Source organism: Nothobranchius furzeri, chromosome 8, assembly GCF_043380555.1.
Source record: "Nothobranchius furzeri strain GRZ-AD chromosome 8, NfurGRZ-RIMD1, whole genome shotgun sequence".
Lineage (NCBI taxonomy): Eukaryota > Metazoa > Chordata > Actinopteri > Cyprinodontiformes > Nothobranchiidae > Nothobranchius > Nothobranchius furzeri.
In genome coordinates, this window is record NC_091748.1 from 70,211,335 (window position 1) to 70,231,300 (window position 19,966).

General features: G+C 40.6%; 1 protein-coding gene across 1 annotated transcript; it reads right to left on the reverse strand.

Annotated features, from left to right (window-relative positions):
* Nucleotides 1–16: 16 nt before the first annotated feature.
* On the reverse strand, nt 17–13,490 carry c8h1orf210 (chromosome 8 C1orf210 homolog). The gene is made up of 4 exons (XM_070553968.1): nt 13,345–13,490; nt 3,316–3,719; nt 2,982–3,176; nt 17–2,660 (listed from the first exon to the last, which is right to left on the reverse strand). The coding sequence occupies exons 2-4, from the start codon at nt 3,356–3,358 to the stop codon at nt 2,458–2,460; spliced, it is 441 nt and encodes a 146-aa protein (XP_070410069.1). The 5' UTR covers nt 3,359–3,719; nt 13,345–13,490; the 3' UTR covers nt 17–2,457.
* Between the last annotated feature and the right edge of the window lie 6,476 nt (nt 13,491–19,966).

Below are 19,966 nucleotides of genomic sequence, written 5' to 3' on the forward strand. Positions count from 1 at the left end.
AAGTGGTTATACAAAGTAGTCTGATAGAGTCTTTTTTATTTTGAAAGCTGTCACATCATTTCATATACAGGATCATAATTATAAAAAAAATCATAGAAACCTTCTGATTCAGTAACAGTCATAACATTTTTAAAATGTCATTTTTAAATTATAAATAAACATTTATTGTTGTCAATGTCGTTTATATGTTTTGGTTAAAGTGCTGCAGTTGTATAAAATAAAAGATTTTTAGTTATTTACCAAGTTATTTTTAAATGTACCAAATAAAATGATGACAAGAGCAGATTGATTAATAAAGAAATTGGTCTCCAGATGCCTCACAATTTCTCATTTAATCAATTTTCCCTGAAATCATTTCTGACAGGTCAGTTTAAATCTTATTCATAACAGAAAATTAGCATGGAAGCCACCTTGAAATCTCATTACTTGCACCTGATACAGTGAATCAGTGTAAATTGGCAAATTCAGTGCTGCAGTTTTATCATAAATAACTAATATCCTGAATAATTATGCAGATGTTTCTGTGTGGCGTTGCATTAGCATTAGAGGAAAGCTAAACTAGTACATGTGGTTATGCAAATTGGAATTTAAAATCTAAACAGGCAGCTGGGATTTATATTACTGCTACTGTAAACTTTGCTGCTGTGTGATATGAACAGAAATGGACTTACTTAGCCACATCCTGATGTTGTTTGAGAGGTAATTTATTTCTAACACCATTAATTAACAACTTTGTCTTGGTTCTTAAAGCCTTTGAAAAGTTTGCAGCTTACTTTGGTAAATGGCCTGTATTTGACATAGCGCCTTCTAGATTCCTGGAACCCCTCAAGAAGCTTTGCAACACAATCAGTCATTCACCCATTCACACACACATTCACACACTCACATTCATATTTTAATTAATAAGCATCTTAAACTGCAGCAGCTGTTTGCTATAAGATGCTTCAGAGGAAGGTTTTATCGACGACTACTGGCACATAGGTATGGTTAATCTGGGATAAACCATAAAATCAAGGCTAACACAAGGATTTTGGATTCATGTTAACAGGTCAACTTCACTGATTTTTCAAAATTATCCTTCCTGATTATAATCGGTCACTCTGAGTTTAACACGCAGGCTGAACATGAAAATAGTCTCCTACACCTATCTCCTGCTTTAGCTTCTGCATTAACCTCTAGGATTAAAAAAAAACCTGACGGATCTACCTCACACTGTCACTTAACGTTCATGGACTCACACATCTTGACTTGTGACGGGGAAGGCTGTTGTTGGTTTAGCATCCAGGAAACAGCAGAGAACCCCTCAAATAGCAGAAGCTAACAGTTAGCATTAGCATCTCCACAACACTGCAGGACTCCTTCATGCTTGTGTTGTTTGTGGAGACAAAATATCAAGGTTGCGAAGTAAACAGAGTCAGTATAGAGTCACATTGCTGTCCAAATATTAGGAAATAACACTCACAATCCAGCCGTGTTCTGCCACTCTCTCCTCCGGCGGACTTTTGCGTCCTCAAACGGGCGCACCGGAGCTTTTTTTCCCAGAGAACAACTTAAAAGACATTCATTTCTACTAGAGACTACTGCAAATGTATTAAAAATATGGGTAAAGTTGACCTTTAAGGATGGTGGGGTGGATATTATGATTAGGACTGCTCTCAGGGGAATAAACCTGACTTGTGTCAGAGTTCCCACTGACTGTTTTAGGTGTATTTGAAGCAGGTAGAATGTAAAACATCTCTAAGTTAAATCAAGCATGTCCAAAGTGTGGCCAGGGGGTCTTTTATGGCCCTCAGAGTAATTTTGTGTGGCCCGCCAGATCACTTTTGTCTCTCCGGGCTGTTCATGTAGACTTATACTTCCTGACATTTTTATGTATCAGATTTGTGCCAATATGATTACCTTGGAGCAACTTTGAGGGGTACTAATAAAATTAAGTCACCATGAAATACTTTTTGCATTGTGTAAAAAACATACATAAATCTAATTTTTATGTCTCGCAAGGACAATATTTTAATGATTGGACATCCCTGAGTTAAATGGTTAACAAAATTATGCAAAAAGTCATTTGATTGTTAGGAAATAAAGGCTTCTGATTCCAAACATTCAAAATAAAATAATCTTATCATTTCTCTTTAAAGGAATAAGGAAAAATAATCAGAGCATTTTATGGACGGATGTTTTTCCAAATATGTCAAACAAACCCTCAGTTTTCTCTGGCATGATGAATTACTTTTGTAGAAGTGCCCCTGTGCTTAATAATAAGTCAAAACTGATCATTTTGGAGGTCATTAAGGTCTTTAGCCCACGCAAACACAATTTCTGTTTTAATATAGTCCCTTTTTCCTTTTTATGTGCAATTATGAATTTCTGGTCAGCACGTTTTTAATCAGAACGCGAGTTGAAAAAAGAAAATAATGAAAATGGAGTGGAACTGGTGTGTGTGAGGAGATGTTGATGCTAAGTGATGCTGAATTCAATCACATCCATCTCGTCGTCTGTGTCTGTGTGCATGTCCTGAGCTGCTCTCTCAGCTCGGGCCCTCTCACTGGCTGGGATGTAGTTGTCCTCGATGAAGCCGTCATCATCTTCCTCGCTCACTGGAGGAAGGCTGTGAGGGTTCACTCCACGTGCTTCACGTATGTTAAACTCCACTTCCAGGCCTGGAATCAGGCAAAAAACAAATGGGAATAGGTATGGTTAATCTGGGATAAGGCTTCATTAGGAAATGGATTGGATTGCTCAGGCAAAGGTCGAAAGTGTCATTTTCTTCTCGTGCTTGTTGTTTTAGGACAAACAGACAAACATTTATAGTCCTTTTGTGTTTCTTTGAAATAATATAATTCTAATATTTACATGTTTATTTTGTTGTATGGCCCTTTATAATTAAGTTTTGACACGACTGCAAATACATTTAATGCAAACATTGTGAATTATGCATGATTTTAGAAAAATACAAGAAATTTGTTGATAGAAGAACAAACCTGTTGAGTCACACCGGCTAATGGGGTCTATCTCTCGCAGCCGTGTGTGCCTGTAGCTAGCCAGGTAGCGCCGGATCACATGGCCTTTAGCCAGAAGGGCGATGAGAAGAGAGATGGCGATGGCTGAGACCAGAACCGCTACCAACAACTCCCAGCTGTGGCTGGGATAGTTCTCATTATGGATTGCCAACGTGTCTGTCAGAAAGCATCACAGGAAAAGCACACCCTGTTTAAGTGTTGCCTTGATTTGTAAACTAGATTGGAATTAAAACTGTTTAATTATAGATTTAATTACAACGTTTTATTATTAAAAATATACTTGTCTGATTCTCACCGTTTGTTGTTGCAGGTGCTGTGGTTGTTGCATTTACTGCCATTTATTTACTGCTGTCTCTCTGGGTGAGAGCTGAGTTTTATTAGCACCATTAAATTTAGCAAGAACCCATCTGTTGGGGAAGTCCGTCCCAAAAAATCACTTTGTTTCTACAAGATCCAGGAGATCCTTGATGCTTTTCATTCGTTTCACCAGCTTAGTTGGTTTTAGTTTACTGTCAGCCGTTTAAAGTTGAGTAGGACATGCAGGAGATGCTGCAGGGAGGGCATCTCCCCAGGTGAGGGAGGCAGATTCCTGTTGACCTGAAGGGAGCTCAACCTCTTGGAGCTCCACTAGGGGGCGGTGTTGAGTGGCAGGGTGACCTAAGTTGAATTCTGAGTCTTTTGAAGCACTCACTTAAGATCCTGTAGGAATTGAAGGATAATATTAACTTTTGATTTTTTTTTCTCTATTTAGCTCAAAATCACAATAAAAGAAGCATTTAAAAAGCTCCCAGGTACCCAACCCCCCTCAGCCAATGGCACCCCCAAGGGGTGTCCAGGGATGGCCATGGCCACCCCTAGAAATTTCCTGGCCCCCTCACAAAAAGCCGGTGTTATTAAATGATATAAATTTTCACTCATGTGATAAATGTATCTTATTTATTCAAGACAAATTTTAAACTCAATAAAAATTATACAATTAATCAATAAAGAAATAACCAGAATAAAAAAAATACATGTTTCTGCTTCTCACCATTAAAAAAAAACGTATTTATTTCCATATTTTTTGTGTGAACACAGCAACAGGTAAATTAAACAAAGCAAAAAAATAACAAAACAAATTTTAAAATGTTTGTGTTTGTAAAATTTGAGTCAAGTGTTTTGGATACATACTGTTATATATATATATATATATATATATATATATATATATATATATATATATATATATATATATATATATATATAAGTCTATAATGGAATAAAAGAGCAATGCAGAGCATCACCACAGGCTAAAGTCTCCCATAGTTACCACAAGGACCAATTACGTGTGCAACCCAAAAAAATTTTTGGCCCCATCTGGCCAACCTTATCAAAATTTTATGGAGGTGATCCTGCCCTCAGCGTCATTTCTGGATTTTCCTTTGGATTTCTTCTGCCATCAAACGCATATTTCACAACAACTCCGGAACAATCAAATGACCTAAATCATTCCCATTATGAAGACCGACATGCGAAAGAAGCTCTTGGACTAAAAGTTATCGAGGACGTGTGAGAAAAGTGTGTCGCGAACATGCAGTCCCACATGTCTGTTTAAATCCCTTTTCTTAGGAGCATCTGTAACAAAACACTGCAAATATTAATAGCCAATGTGTTTGTATGTGAAAGAATCCCACTGCGTGTGTCGCTTCATCACAGACTGTGTGATTCTCAAAGGGCAATAAAAGGAAGCCTGCAGGCGTTATTTGTTTTGCAACAACAAATATAAAAGTGTTTCTGCATAATGCCTAATTGAAGCAGTGTGGATGGGAAAGGCCCCAAAACAGCAGAAACACTGAAGCATTTGGAAATGTTTCTTACATCTGCCTTTTGTTCAGCACAATGCCTGGAAATGGGGACAGTCAGAGGTTCGGCTGAAAACACACATTCTTCTCTCTGACACAGCCAAGATAACTTTGTAGGTTAGATAACGCGTAGCTTCACATCTGAAGAAAATATTACTATGATTTGTGCAGATTTGGCAACCTCAACGTGAACTTAGACAACTCCTTTCATCTGCTTAGTTTGAGCTGGCGTTAAGATGTTGGCTTGTTCTGAATGCAAATAAAAACCTGCTGTCTACAGTAGCTTGTGTTTCTAAAGACAGGGCCTTTTTGTGCAATTATTTCCATATTCGCTCCATATTTGCATCACTCAAACAGGGAAGCTCTCTGTAACACACATGAAGCGCCTAAGTCCAGCCAGACAGGATTACTCTGTTCATGATCCACTTTAATATTTAACTTACTTTGATACAAATTATATTTGTATTCTCTTAATCCTGATATTTCCTCATAATAATCCAGTAGATCAAGGTTCAACCCCATTGATCCTGTCCAGAGTTTCCATTTTATTTTCTTGTTTCAACATTTTGAATAAATCTTTTTATAAATTGAGTAAATATTTATTTGCTGTGGTCTGTAGTACAAATGAAAGCCTTGTGAGTTGGTCTCAGAGGTAAAAAAAGCTCTTGTGCTCCTTTTTTAGGAAATAGAAGTAAGTTGGTGGAGAGGGGAGCAGAACACGGCAGGTTTTGGTGTCAGACATCTTGCGTCTGGTTGGCTAACAGCAACACAACTCTACCGCTCACTTTGCTTTGCAACGTTGATGATTTACTTCAAATAACACAAGTCTAAAGGAGTTCTGCCATGTTGTGGAGTTGCTAATGCTAACGGTTACCTTCTACTAGCAAATATGCACTCTACTCTCTCCTTGACGCTAAATCAACAACATCCCAAAGTGTAAATGAGTCCATGAACGCTAATTTTCAGTGTGATGTAGATCTTTCAATCTTTTCTAGTTGGAATGAGTTCCAGAAGTGGCTAAAGCCAATATTTATTGGTTCATGTTTATGAATGTATGTGCCCCCCCCCCCCCCCCCACACACACACACACAAACACACACACAAACAAAAATCATTTAATGCTTAACACAACACTTGTTTCAAATAAGTATTAAAGTTTCTTAAAACATCTTTTGAGTTTTTTAATTATTTGTTTGTAACTATATAATATTTCTAATTTATTATGCAAACAAGGTTACAAATTAATTCCCCCAAACTAAAAAAAAAATGGGACATAATAATAATAATATCTGCAGATAATGTTTCAAATAAAATGTTGAATAACTTAGTTAGATTTTTCAAAAACGTCAGTAATAGTGGTAATTCTAATTCTTAACAGGGTTTGAATAACATGGGAGCTAGTTGGGAGCCCGCCCCCCCCCCAGCAAAGTTTTAGTGAAGGTGATTGGACAGCATTTTTAAAGTAATGCAAACATTTGGTCTTTCGCTCAAGTTTTGAGTAGAGGTCCACATTGATGACCTCACCTGGACACTGGATCACTGTAGGTGATTTGATGAAAAAGGCTAAACTGTGGTTGTGTTTCCTGAGGAGGCTGAGAATTTTTTTTTACCCAGAATCCTTAGCAGCCTCTACAGCTGCATCACTGTGTGGTATGGGAGAGGAGCACCACCAGTAACTCTCAAACGCATATTAATATTGCACTGTTTAACTGTTAATGGTGCCTGAAGTAAGAATTGGCACTGCAGTCATGTATCGAATCGAGCCAGTCAACTTTGAGCAACACTTACTATTTATAGACCGGCGCCAGAAGATTCTAGATGACACGCCATGCATAGTGAGTAGATAAATACATTTCACTACAATACCGAGTTGCTGGTGATTGAAAAAAGTAGCTTGAGATATCTTTAGAGCCGACTATTTGCTTTTAGTTCACCGATGGCATTGTTATCTATACATTAGCCTCTGGTCTTCTTTATTATAACAGTATGAATGTTTACTGAAAAGCACACGTTAATGTTTAATTCATGGTGTATTTGGTGCCAACCATATCCCAAGGCAATGTGTCAAAACACATGATTCCATATTTATGAGAACACCAGTGTTTGTGTGCAGGCACTTGTTTAACCCTCCCACTGTGCTAATGGGTGTGACCCCACGAGGAAAGTTGACCATTGAGCAGGGTTGATGGTTTATCCCTTGGGTCCATGTGGCAGGGGTGAGGAGTGAGCACCACCTCACCACTTTGATCAATTTCCCTCTGGGATTAATAAAGTATTTTTGAATTGACTGTTGCACATAAGAGCCTCTCTAGGCAGCATTATGTGTGATGTCGTCATGCACGTTCACGCTCAGGCATAGCCCATAGCATTTGCCATCTGTAGTTTAGCAGCAGAGCGAGAGGCAGTGCTGCCAACTCGTTCCTAACATCTTTTTGACCCCCTCAATGACTTTTTTTTCAAAAAGTTGCCTAGCGACAAATCTAGCGACATTTCTGAAGACCATTTGTTACTTTCTGTAGAACTTTCTTATAGATATTTCCTGCAAATCATCAACAAAAACCATTTGCGCTCTGAACCAGTTTTCCGGGAGCAAGGAAAGAGGATGATAATCTGTGCATGTGCACGAGGACTGGCCAATCGTAAACCTTTCTCGGTCGGGACGGCGAGAAAGGCACAGCTGTAGAGCTGGAGACCGCTGATTTACGCCTGCTGCTGATTAAAGCCTCCACTAGAGATGGCGCTGGCGCCAACCTGCAGTCGACAGCTACTTTGGCCCTTTCTGCAATAAAGTCAGCAGGAGTTTGAACCACCGGCCCATTAACACACATAGCTCTGTGGCTCATCTGAATTTCCTTCAGTGACACACGGATGGTTATATCATGGCACACCCACTCCCAGTTGCTTGTTGCACCAGTGTGCGCCGTTATTATCACGATGGAGAGAAAACACAACGGAGAAGTGGAGAGGGGGAAAAGCAGCTGTTCAAGAAAATTCTGTTAATGCACAAATGTGAGAAAGAGAAGAGCAGGAGGTCTAAGTTATGTCACTTTATACTTTTAGAATTTATTTTACACATCAAAGCAATCTGGACCATATTAATCATACAGAATAATAATTTTTACTAATAAAATAGTAATTGGGGGAAAAGGGTTGATGCTTTCAAAACGAGCTGGGGGCTTTCCATATATCATAGTAGGGCATTTTTTTTTACCTGATTATCTAATGCATCGACATCAGACTACAATGTTTGTCCAATTCTTTTCAATTGTGTAGAACAGTCTAAACCTGTAAATTGTTCTGGTATTACGTCAATATGTGTGTCCCCCCCCCCCCCCCCCCGAGATCGGTTTCTTTTGCACTCAGCTGCATGTGGAAACGACCCAGTCACAAGAAAAAACCCTAACCCTTACCCTAACCATAACCGCCCAGGCACAAAAAAAAATTACGTTTTGCATGAATATAATTTTTTAAAATTTTAAATGCAGCACTATTTTTATGACCCGGGGGCCTCCTGCTGGCAGGACATGCCCGAAACACCTCCCCGGGGAGGCGTCCAGGAGGCATCCTGACCAGATGCCCAAACCACCTCAACTGGCTCCTTTCGATCCGGAGGAGCAGCGGTTCTACTCCGAGTCCCTCCCGAATGTCCGAGCTCCTCACCCTATCTCTAAGGCTGAGCCCGGCCACCCTATGGAGGAAACTCATTTCGGCCGCTTGTATCCGCGATCTCGTTCTTTCGGTCATTACCCAAAGCTCATGACCATAGGTGAGGATTGGGACGTAGATCGACTGGTAAATCGAGAGCCTGGCTTTCTGGCTCAGCTCCCTCTTCACCACAACAGATCGGCTCAGCGTCCGCAGCACTGCAGACGCCGAACCAATCTGCCTGTCGATCTCCCGATCCCTCCTACCCTCACTCGTGAACAAGACCCCGAGATACTTAAACTCCTCCACTTGAGGTGGGACCTCTCTCCCGACCCGGAGTTGGCAAGCCACCCTTTTTCGGTCGAGAACCATGGTCTCAGATTTGGAGGTGCTGATTCTCATCCTGGGTTGACCCAGGACACGTTGGAGAGGTTACATCTCCAATCTGGTCTGGGAACACCTTGGGGTCCTGCCGGAGGAGCTGGTGGAGGTGGCTGGGGAGAGGACGGTCTGGAGCTCCCTAGTTGGGATGCTGCCCCCACAACCCGAACCCAGAAAAGCGGAGGAAGACGACGACAACAATTTTTATGTTTGTTTCAGGGTTACGATTAGGGTAATGGTTGGGGTAAGGGTTAGGACACACATTTTTTGCAAGTGGATGGTTCAAACTCACAGCTGGGTGCAAAAGAAACAGATCTTGAGGGGGGGACCACATATCAAGTACGGGACTGACTCAGCAGTTGTTTTCGTTCAGGAGTGTGCACGTACAGCATGCGCCTCATGCATGAGCTCAATATTGAAGCTGCAGTTACGCGTTTGGCCTGAGGGGGCAATCGTGAGCATAACAAGTTCACAGTCCTTGTAGTCCTTTTATTGTGCATTTGACAATAAAGCTTTGAATCATCTTTGAAAATCCAAATGAATTTCCTACTGTGCAAGTGTGAGTAGCACCTTCATATCTACAGCTATCTGTGAGTTTTTCAGCATCAACATAAAAGAAAACGAACAACCCAAAAGAAAAACACGTTTCCCAGAGTGGTCTGCATGTCCTAAAGGATGAAAAACAAAGTTACTCCCAAGATTAAAAATTTGATCTCAACTTTCAACTTTCATGTGTGAATATATCCCCGAGAGGAGTTGAACTGAAACCAAGGTCTACAAAACCAATGTCCTTCAGCTTCATTAAAAGGACTTTACCCACATGTTGCTGGTAAACACTCTGTTGGCTTCTCAGTCTTGGATTCCTTCATTTCTCTCTAATTCCTGAAATGTTCTTGTTGCATTCTCAGGCAAGTTTAAGACATCTAAATGTCTTCCTGTCATTCTTGCCGCTGAGGAGATTTTTCACTTCACAGAGGGTCTGGCTGTTCAACGCTGGCCATTAGGCCCCTTCCCCTTCATCTTGTCCTGCTATTCTCTCCTGCACTGTTAACAGTAAACACACAGACAGGGCTGCCTTTATCTCTTCCTGTTCTGTCTTCACATAAGCAAAGCAGAACAAAACACACACACACCAAGCCGAGCAGGGCGAGGAGCTAATGGGGACAGAAATATGTGTGTATATGCTTCACTGTTATTTCGTGTAAAACTGAATGAGTAAATCTCAACATCTTCTTCTACATTCATTTCCAACTGAGTCTCATTATTAAAGTAAGAATGCCGTTTATCTTGTTCCAGTGACCCAAATTTTAAGTTGAACGTCTGATTTTGGACACTAATGATGGCCGGAGGGTGAAAAATGTTTTATCCATTATTAAACTGAATTAAACATCCAAACTATAATCTGTGCATTCAGCACAATAACTTTCAACTAAATAATCAAGCAGCTTTATTATTTAAAACTGATTGTGCTGCAGAGGGAGATCGTAATATGTGTCACTTGTGCATGACATCACTATCAGTGCTAACAGTGTGTATCATTTTAAGACACACCACACATCTTTTTTGCACAAAGATTTTATACCTTTCAGATAATAAGTAATTCTTTAATTGATTTCAAAGCAGACAAATCACAGTGCAGCATGTGATGTCATTCTTTTATCCCTCTGCCAAGTTCTGGAGTTCGGTTTGCTTTGAACTATGTGGAGGAGCCAGGTTGTGCTGTTGTTTATCATGGATAACAGGCTAAAGATTTAATTGAGCAGCGACATAAAGCATATATTTTACTCAAATCGTGTCATTTTTTTAGTATCACAGCTACGCCCTCAGAAAAATAAAATCTTTTCCTGTTTAATGCAAGGTCATAGACGGGGCGGTTTCAAATGTTTTTTTTTATTTTCAGCGCTGAAGTAATGTCAGTGTAGAAAAGCTACAGGAAAGCTGTAAACACAAAAAATTTAAAAACAATTAAAAACACACCTCACCTGCATTGTAGCTTTAACATAATCTTTTATCCTTTGAATAAATAAAGTAAATTAAAATTAACAAGGTTTTAAATTAAAAATTAAAACCTTGGACCAGCATGAACCTGGACACATTAGTTAGCGATGTTTGGCATACAAACTCTAGGCAATGATCAGGATTTGACAACAATAAAGCCATCTTGTTATGAAAACTGTACTTAAAAAAACATAAGGTTAGTGCAAAATTTTCATGGATATTAAATAAATATTTTATGGCAAGTGTACAAAATATGACTGATAATAATACTCAAACACGTCCCACTTTAAATAGAGACTTCTAAAAAATGAGAATTGCGAGAACAGATACATTTTTACTGTTGAGTTCAATTTGGGTGTATATTGTTATTTTTATTCATTACGCATTAGTGGTATCTAATTTTAAAGCCCCAATTATTACCAGCATGGTTAAAAATTGAGTGATTCATGACAACACTATTTAAAGGAGCAATATGTAAGAATTCATTGAAGCAGGTTTCTTTATCAGCGAGCTGGAGGTTGTGAGTTTTTCTTTTTAAAAAAGCAAAATAAAATAAAACATGGTCACAATTTACAATCTGTGAGCCTGTGAAGTTGTCAAGTTTGTGCCAAGTTAATGCAGCAGCTCAGGCATTTGTAACTCATCACCAGCCAGTAAAATTCAATTCAATTCAATTCTATTCAAAAATACTTTATTAATCCCAGAGGGAAATTGATTGAAAAGCCTCCAGAGTTGTTTAATGAACCGAAGCCAGTAACGGGAGCGACCCAGAAGTTTTTTCTTGTACCCTTAAGACGCTACGGCATCTTTTTGTTTCACTCAAGGTTGAAGCAGGCTAGAGGCTAACGCTGGACTAACAATGCTAACAGTGAATTAGAAAAAAATTGTTGGCTCTAAAAATATCTAAAACTCATTTTTCAATTACCAACAACTCAATATTATAGTGAATTGTGTATGTGAAGTGAATAATGAGTCAATCGTAGCATGTTACTTCCTTCTATGAGTCGAACTATAACAGCAAGCAAAGAGCAAGACAACAAACTAATAACAAAAAAAATAATAATCATCAAACTTATATAGTGCTTTATTAGGACTCTCAACCACGCTTGCGTGAACTCATACATTCACACACTGCCAGTGATGGTAAGCTACTACGTAGCCACAGCCGCCCTGGAGCGGTCTGACAGAGGCGGGGCTGCCATTTGGCGCCGTCGGCCCCTCTGACCGCCACCAACACAGGCAAGTAGGGTGAAGTGTCTTGCCCAAGGACACAACAGCAGAATGCCTCTGGTGGGAGCTGGAATCGAACCCATGACCCTCCGATCATGAGGCAACCTGCTTTATCAACTGAGCTACTGCTGCCCTATAACAACCACACTTCCTGTAATTCCGGAGGCATACTACCATAAGTGTAGTAAGTGTTCCCTATCCTAAAACACCCAAGGGTCCTAGCAACAGATATGCATTTATCAACTTACTGTGTATGACTCGTTTTCTAGAATAGAAACTTCTGGTGCTGATCTGTAAATGGCAACAGTCATGAAAGTCAGGGAACGGGAGAGAGCTTAATCTTTTGCTTAGAAAAATTACCTCTAGTAACCAAATTTAACAACAGATGTCATTCTTACTTCTTTTATACATATTGCACCTTTAAAGATCGGGTAGTTGATTCTGGAAAACACAATCTACATTTTGGAAAAACGGTGAAAGTCACGGCTGGCAACGCAGGAGAATGTCGGACACAATGGATTTGATTAAACAATAATTAAAACATCACGTTATCTTTCATTTTTGAGCCGCAGTTGGCAGCTTTTCTGCCATAATCTCCAACCTATCTAACACTGACTCCGTATGCTACCTAATATAACTTTCCTGTTCAGCTGCTCGAAGCCATTTATTCTACAGATAATATAAATCAAGCAAATGAAAACAAAAACCGAAGGAGATAATACTGTGTGTCTTTAATTGATTCATTTGTTAAAAATAAGCCAAGTCTGTTTTGCTATGTGTCAGTTAATTGTAGTGTGTGCTCAGGGTGTCTTTTCATGAGGGAACTTGAACTCCTTCAACACTGTGTGTAAATATGTTTCTGTTAGGACACAGAGTGTATGTTGATTTGTTTCAGCACAAAGAGGAAGTTTGAGAACAGCAAACCAGGCAGCAACAGAAACATTTATCCCAACCCACTTCTAAATACTTACTTCAATTTGCATTCTAGGACAAAAAGAACCATGGATAAAGTCAAATTTATATTACGATAAAAGTCAGAACTTCCTCACACTCTTCTCTAAAGTACTTTTTAGCTTAACCCACCAATAAAACAAAGTGGAGCCATAATGTGTACATTTTGTTTTCTGATGCAGTTTCTATTCTTCCTTTGAGAAATTATTTTCTAATTTGCAGGCAACACTGTCAGCTATCTCTGTTTTAGAAGACCCGATGCTCCTTTGAAGTCTTACCTGGTCACCTGATGCTGAAAATCCCTGCAGCCTCAGAATGCACCTTCTTTCTGTGTTCAGCCTAAACCATTCCTGTTGGTTTTACTCGTGACATGGAGGAACTTTGTGCAAAGGTTGAGTGCTCTGCAGCTGAACAACAGGTTAATGAGTAACCTTTGTGACCAAGGTGTGCACCCTCCTTCCTCCCGTTGCCCCTCTCTATCCAATCATGGAGCAGACCTGGTCAGAGTCAGTGTCACTCAGCTGTGCCAAACCAGGAAGAGGTAAAATATGACTTCAAAACTATAAATAGTAACACCGTAGCCTGCCTGTCTGAATTGTGTTTGCAAATGTTCTGCACACACAGTTACCAATTTAAATGAACAATTCATAAAACACTTAATATTTGACATCTTTATTATTTCTCTCTTCTGGCGGGTATGTGTGAGTTTGTCGTTCAGTAACCCTCCAGGTGCCACACCTTACTTTGTCCATCTAAAGTATAAACTTAGCTTTCTCAGTGTAGCGCGAGGCAGGAAATCAGACAAGACACAGTGGTTGGTGACGGGCAGATTTGTTTATGTGAGATCCAATAAACCTCTGAGGCTCTGAAAGGAAAAGCCAGGTGACCCTGAAAACAATGGGGTCACTTCCTGGTCTCTCAGTGTCTTTACATTTCACTCCCTCCCAGATCCTTCTTACCCCTCTCCATCTTTATGTTCCAGGATGCTTCAGCTGCATGTCCTGGAGCAAATAACAGGGGTGAGAATGTAAAAAGTGATAAGTCAGCATCATCTGAAAGACACAGGAGGGGGTTTCCGCAGCTGAAAGGCTGGTAGCAGCTGCTTGTAATCAGCATGAGATGTGCCTTATCTGTTAAGTCACTAATTATTTTAGATCTATTGTAACATCAGTAGCTGTGCAGAGCTGATTAATGAAGAAATATTTTTTTAAACTGTATTTACTTATTTGTTTGTTTTGTAGGAAGCTTGTGGAACCATGAAGTTTTAGATCGTCAGGGAACAGTGGTTCATTTATTCACCAAGCGGATGAGTGTCAGGCAAATGATTCAGAGTCAAACTCTACATCACAGGCCTGTGGATTCTGCAATGTCCAATCATTGTCCAACAGGTTGGCTCTTTAGCATGACCCGCACTTGTATAGCGCCTCTCAGAGTAAGGACTCCAAAGCGCTTTACACTACAGTGTATCATTCATCCATTCACACACACGTTCACACACTGATGGTGATGAGCTACGATGCAGCCCAGGGGTGTCAAACTCATTTTAGCTCAGGGGCCACATTGAGGGAAATCTAGTCCCAAGTGGGCCGGACCGGTAAATTAAAAACAACTTCAGATTGTTTTCTTTGTTTTAATACAATCAATATAAAACAAGGCTGGAGCCTGAGGACAGTGTATCCAAAATAGTACAAGTACAACACCTGAAGTGTACTTGAAAATTTGAAAAACATTAAAAATCAATAAATAAAAAAACATTCCTTAGTGATTCAAAGAGCTTACAGATCACATGGCTAGATCAGTTTCATGCAGCACTTAAAGTATATTTGACTCATTTTACTTTACATCTTTTAGCTTTCACCAGCACATCAACATCAGAAGTCACATCCTGAGTGGCGGCCAACTTCAGGATGTGATTCAAGTTCTTGTGTGGGCCTTGAGCGCAGCTTTGTTTTATTTATACTCATTACAGAGAAAACTTGCTCACAAAGATAAGTTTATTTTCACTCTACATTGTAAAGTATGAAAATAAAGTTTACACAACCATCTCGCGGGCTGGATTCAACCCGCTTGCGGGCCGGATCCGGCCCGCGGGCCGCATATTTGACACCCCTGATGTAGCCACAGCTGCACTGGGGCGCATTGACAGAGGCATCTGTTCGACAAACGCGGTCCATCGCTGTTTGGGGCTAAGTACACCTAACAGACATAGAGCAATATGATTGGCAGGACACAAAACTGCCAGAGCCAATGGCAGACCTTCTGAGGCCACGATAGAGCATGGCTGGACTGACCTGCTACTGCTACAGTCTGTCTATATTTCTAGGCTAGCTCTCGCCCACTACAACCTCAATATCACCCGCTCCTGCAACTTTTGTGTTGGGTTCCACAGGATCCCAATCCCAGAGATCTACATTATACAGTTTCAGAGTTAGGGCAGCAGGAGCTCAGGAGGTAGAGTGGGTTGTCCAGTAATGGGAGGATTGTAGGATAGATCCTGGCTCCTAGCAGGGAATGCTGCTGTTGGGTCCATGGGCAAGAGTTGCACCAGTGCTCGGTTGCCTCGCCTTTGATAGTGCACGCCAAGGCAGCTGTGGCGACAGTGTAGCTCATCACCACCAGTGTGTGAATGTGTGTATGAATGGAAGAATGACTAATTGTGTTGGAAAGCGCTTTGGGGGGGTTCGAGGACTCTGGAATGTGCTATAATAAATACAGGCCTTTTACCATTTCTAGCTTCAAGTAGCATCAGAGAGTCATTGAGGTGAACCGGCCAATCACCACATAGCTCATTTAATACTCATGTCCTGGCCAAGAGGGCAGGGCAAACCTGTCCTTTCATTGGCTATTTATCTGGACTCCTGGACCATTTTGAGCCCCAACAAAATTTCTTAAGGCTCAAAGAACAGTTTCCAATTTTAAAAATAAAACTAGAACCTGTTTAAAGCTAAATAAAAATATTATAGCAGCTTTAAATATTTGAAAATAATGTGAACTAAACTGAAAGTTCCATTATTTAAATTATGCAAGTTCAAATTATATATATGAAGTAAATGTTCTTTAACTTTTCATTTTGATAATACTTTCTAATGCAGCATTATTGCTAAAGTGTCTTTTATTAAAGCTTGTTCAGACAATTTGCTGATGTTTTTAGTTTATCTACATCAGCATTAAAAGGGTTGAGCAGCTAAAATAGCGCTTATTAGACTTTTTGGGGTCAAACAGGTTTTATTTCCCACTTCAGAATCCATGAGGTGTTTACTGTTTCTCCTACAAGAGAAGTGCTGAGGTCATGGCTCTTTCTGTGGAGAAGATGGGAAAACCATGCAAGGTCCTTTTTAAGAGACAGGAAATAACAGCGCGTGCTGTTGTGTTTGTAACAATGGGCAGTTGCACTTTAGGAGGAAAAGCTAAGTGACAAACAAGCCTGTGACCGCCCATCAGGCATCCAGAGGAGACAATCTAAAACACTCAGGAGGCCGGTTGCAGAAAGGGAAACCAAAGTGTTCGTTTTACAGGCGTATTCAATTCCGGGCCTGGAGGTCTGGTGTCCAGCATGTTTTAGTTTTAACTCTGTTTCAACACACCTGATTTCAATCAGCAGGTGATTAACAGGCTTCTGCAGAGCCTGATGAGCTGCTGCACAGGCGAATCAAGTGTGTTGAATCAGAGAAACCTCTAAAACGTGCTGGATACTGGACCTCGATGACCGGAATTGAATACCCCTGTTTCACAAGGTGATGACCTCACATTGCTCACATATTTCAGAGCTTGTGAATCCATATGTGAACTCTGTCAGGAAACAGAATAACATGCAAAAGATTTTCCACACATCTGCTTTAAATCTTTAAAAGTATGAATAAAACATCTGTATTTTTGCTCACATCTTGTTCTTGTGTTGTGCTCACACCTAATGTGACACCGGGGGCCAAATTTACATATTCAAGGGGATGTTTGTTATTAGTTTTGTACATTTGCTTCCCTATATCTTCCTCTGTGCAGCCTTAATGACCCGATTCCGGCACCAAGGTGAAGTTTCACATAAGATCTACAAGATTTAAAGGCTCAGATGTGTAAAGTAATGCATCCCTCTGGTTATCCCATCCAAAGTACTGAGTCTGTATTGGTTTGAGTGATCTCCTGCCTCCTCTTACAGCTGTAATGATGCACATGCACAGAAGAAAATGGATAAATTAGTTTCCGCCTTACAGTGGGTACAGAAAGTATTCAGGCTCTCATCAATTTTTTTTCATCTTTGTTATATTCAATTCAAGTTTATTCAATTCAAGTTTATTTATATAGCGCCAAATCACAACAAGAGTTGTCTCACGGCACTTTACACCGTAAACATTCCAATCCATGTCAGTTCATTAAGCCAATCAGAAAAAAGTTTCCTACGTGAGGAACCCAGCAGGTTGCATCAAGTCACTGACTAGTGTCAGAGTCTTTACAGCAATCCTCATACTAAGCAAGCATGTAGCGACAGTGGAGAGGAAAACTCTCTTTTAACAAGAAGAAACCTCCAGACGATCCTGGTTCAACATAAGCAGCCATCCACCATGACTCACTGGGGATCGAGAAGACAGAGCAGACACACACACACACACACACACACACACACACACACACACACACACACACACACACACACACACACACACACACACACACACACACACACACACACACACACACACACACACACACACACACACACACACACACACCAACATGTAATGTTTCTATGGTTACATTGTGATATTGAGATCAATATTATACTATTTTATATTATAAAATCAATTAAATTTGTTTGTTTTCTCATTAATGTACAGGCATGACTCTATATTGACAGAAAAAACAGAATTTTAGAAATTTCTGCACAGTTATTAAAAAAGACAAGCTGAAATGTTACAAGAGCTCAGAGACAGAATTGTGGCGAGGCACAGATCTGGCCAAGGTCACAAAAAATCTCTGCTGCACTTAAAGGGGCATTATAGAAGTTTGACAGCCAAAACATGTATAGAAATAATAAATTTCTTCTTCCTACATTCTCCTGCAATGCCCTGGTCCTGTAGAATGAGCCCTGGCATTTTTACTCTGATTGCCTGTTTTTCTGTAAAATCACAGAAAAAGAAAGCTGCTCGGATCGAGCAGGCTGCTTCATGCGTGTTCACGCTCAGGCATCGCCCGTAGCATTTGCTATCCGTAGCTTTAGCAGCAGAGAGAGAGGTAGTGCCAACTCAGCGACTTTGTCGCTGTTCCTAACGCCTAGTGATGAACCTAGTTACATTTCTGAGGAACCTTAGCTACTTTCTGTAGAACTTTCTTCTAGATATTTCCTGCAAATTAGCAACAAAATAGCCATTTTCGCTCCGAACCGTTCTTTGAAAGTTGTTTCAGCTGTCATCAAGCATATAAATGTTACAGATACAAAAGATGTCACTGGTGCTATAGCTTACCTAGTAAGACGTTGGACTCTTGTGCAGAAAACTCGGGTTCGATTCTGGATGTGAACATAGTTTATTTAGAGTTTCTTTTTTACATTAATGGTATATTTATTTTACAGTAAGATGCCCAAATTTTTGTTTGAGACTCGCCGAACGGCATTGAATTCACAGATAAAAAAGATGTGGGTTCAACTTTCATTTTGGAACAATTTTTCAAGCAAGGGAAGGGAATGATCTGAACATGCAGGAGGACTGACCCATCTTAAACCTTTGTCGGCTGTGCTGAAGAGAAAGGTACAGAACCAAATTATTTAATTAATTAGCTGCATGTTCTCCTGTCCTCTGTCCTCCGGGACACACACACACACACACACACACACACACACGCACACACACACACACACACACACACACACACACACACACACACACACACACACACGCACGCACGCACACACACACACACACACACACACACACACACACACACACACACACATACGGGACTGTCTCAGCTGTTATTTTCATTAAGGAGTGTGCACGTACAGCATGCGCGCCTTGTGCACGAGCCTACTATTGAAGCTGCCGTTACGCTTTTGGCCTGAGGGGGCAATCGCAAGCATAAAAATTCAAAACTCCATAAAGTCCCTTTAAGGTTCCTAAGAGTACAGCAGCCTTCGTAACTGTTAAATGGAAGACGTTTGGGACGACCAGAACCCTTCCTAGAGCAGGCCGTCCGGCCAAACTGAGCTACTCGGGGAGAAGAGCCTTGGTGAGAGATGTAAGGAAGAACCCAAAGATCACTGTGGCTGAGCTCCAGAGATGCAGTCAGGAGATGAGAGAAAGTTGTAGAAAGTCAACCATCACTGCAGCCCTCCACCAGTCAGGGCTTAATGGCAGAGTGGCTCGTTGGAAGCCTCTTCTCAGTGCAAGACACATGAAAGCCCGCATGGAGTTTGCTAATAGACACCCAAAGGACCCTGAAATGGTGAGAAGTATGATTCTCTGGTCCGATGAGACCAAGATAGAACTTCTTGACCTTAATTCTACGCGTTATGAGTGGAGAAAAACAGGCACTGTTCATCTCTTGTCCAGTACAGTCCCCACAGTGAAGCATGGCAGTGGCAGCATCATGCTGTGGGGGTCTTTTTTAGCTACGTCGACAGGACAAATGGTTGCAATTGAGGGAACAATGAATGCGGCCAAGTACAGGGATATCCTCAACACGAACCTTCTCTTGAGTGCTCAGGACCTCAGACTGGGTGTACCTTCCAACATGAGAATGACCCTAAGCACACGGCTAAAATAACAAAGTGCTTCATTGCAACTCTGACTGTTCTTGAATGGCCCAGCCAGAGACCTGATTTAAACACGATTGAGAATCTCTGGAGAGACCTAAAAATGGCTGTCCATCAACATTCACCATCCAACCTGGCAGAACTGGAGAGGATCTTCA

Coding starts and splice junctions, on each gene's coding strand:
- c8h1orf210 (XM_070553968.1), bottom strand. CDS start 3,358: ATGGCAGTAAATGCAACAACCACAGCACCTGCAACAACAAACG. Junction 3,177..3,315: donor AGCACCTGCAACAACAAACG/GTGAGAATCAGA, acceptor GCTTTCTGACAG/ACACGTTGGCAATCCATAAT. Junction 2,661..2,981: donor TAGCCGGTGTGACTCAACAG/GTTTGTTCTTCT, acceptor GCCTGATTCCAG/GCCTGGAAGTGGAGTTTAAC.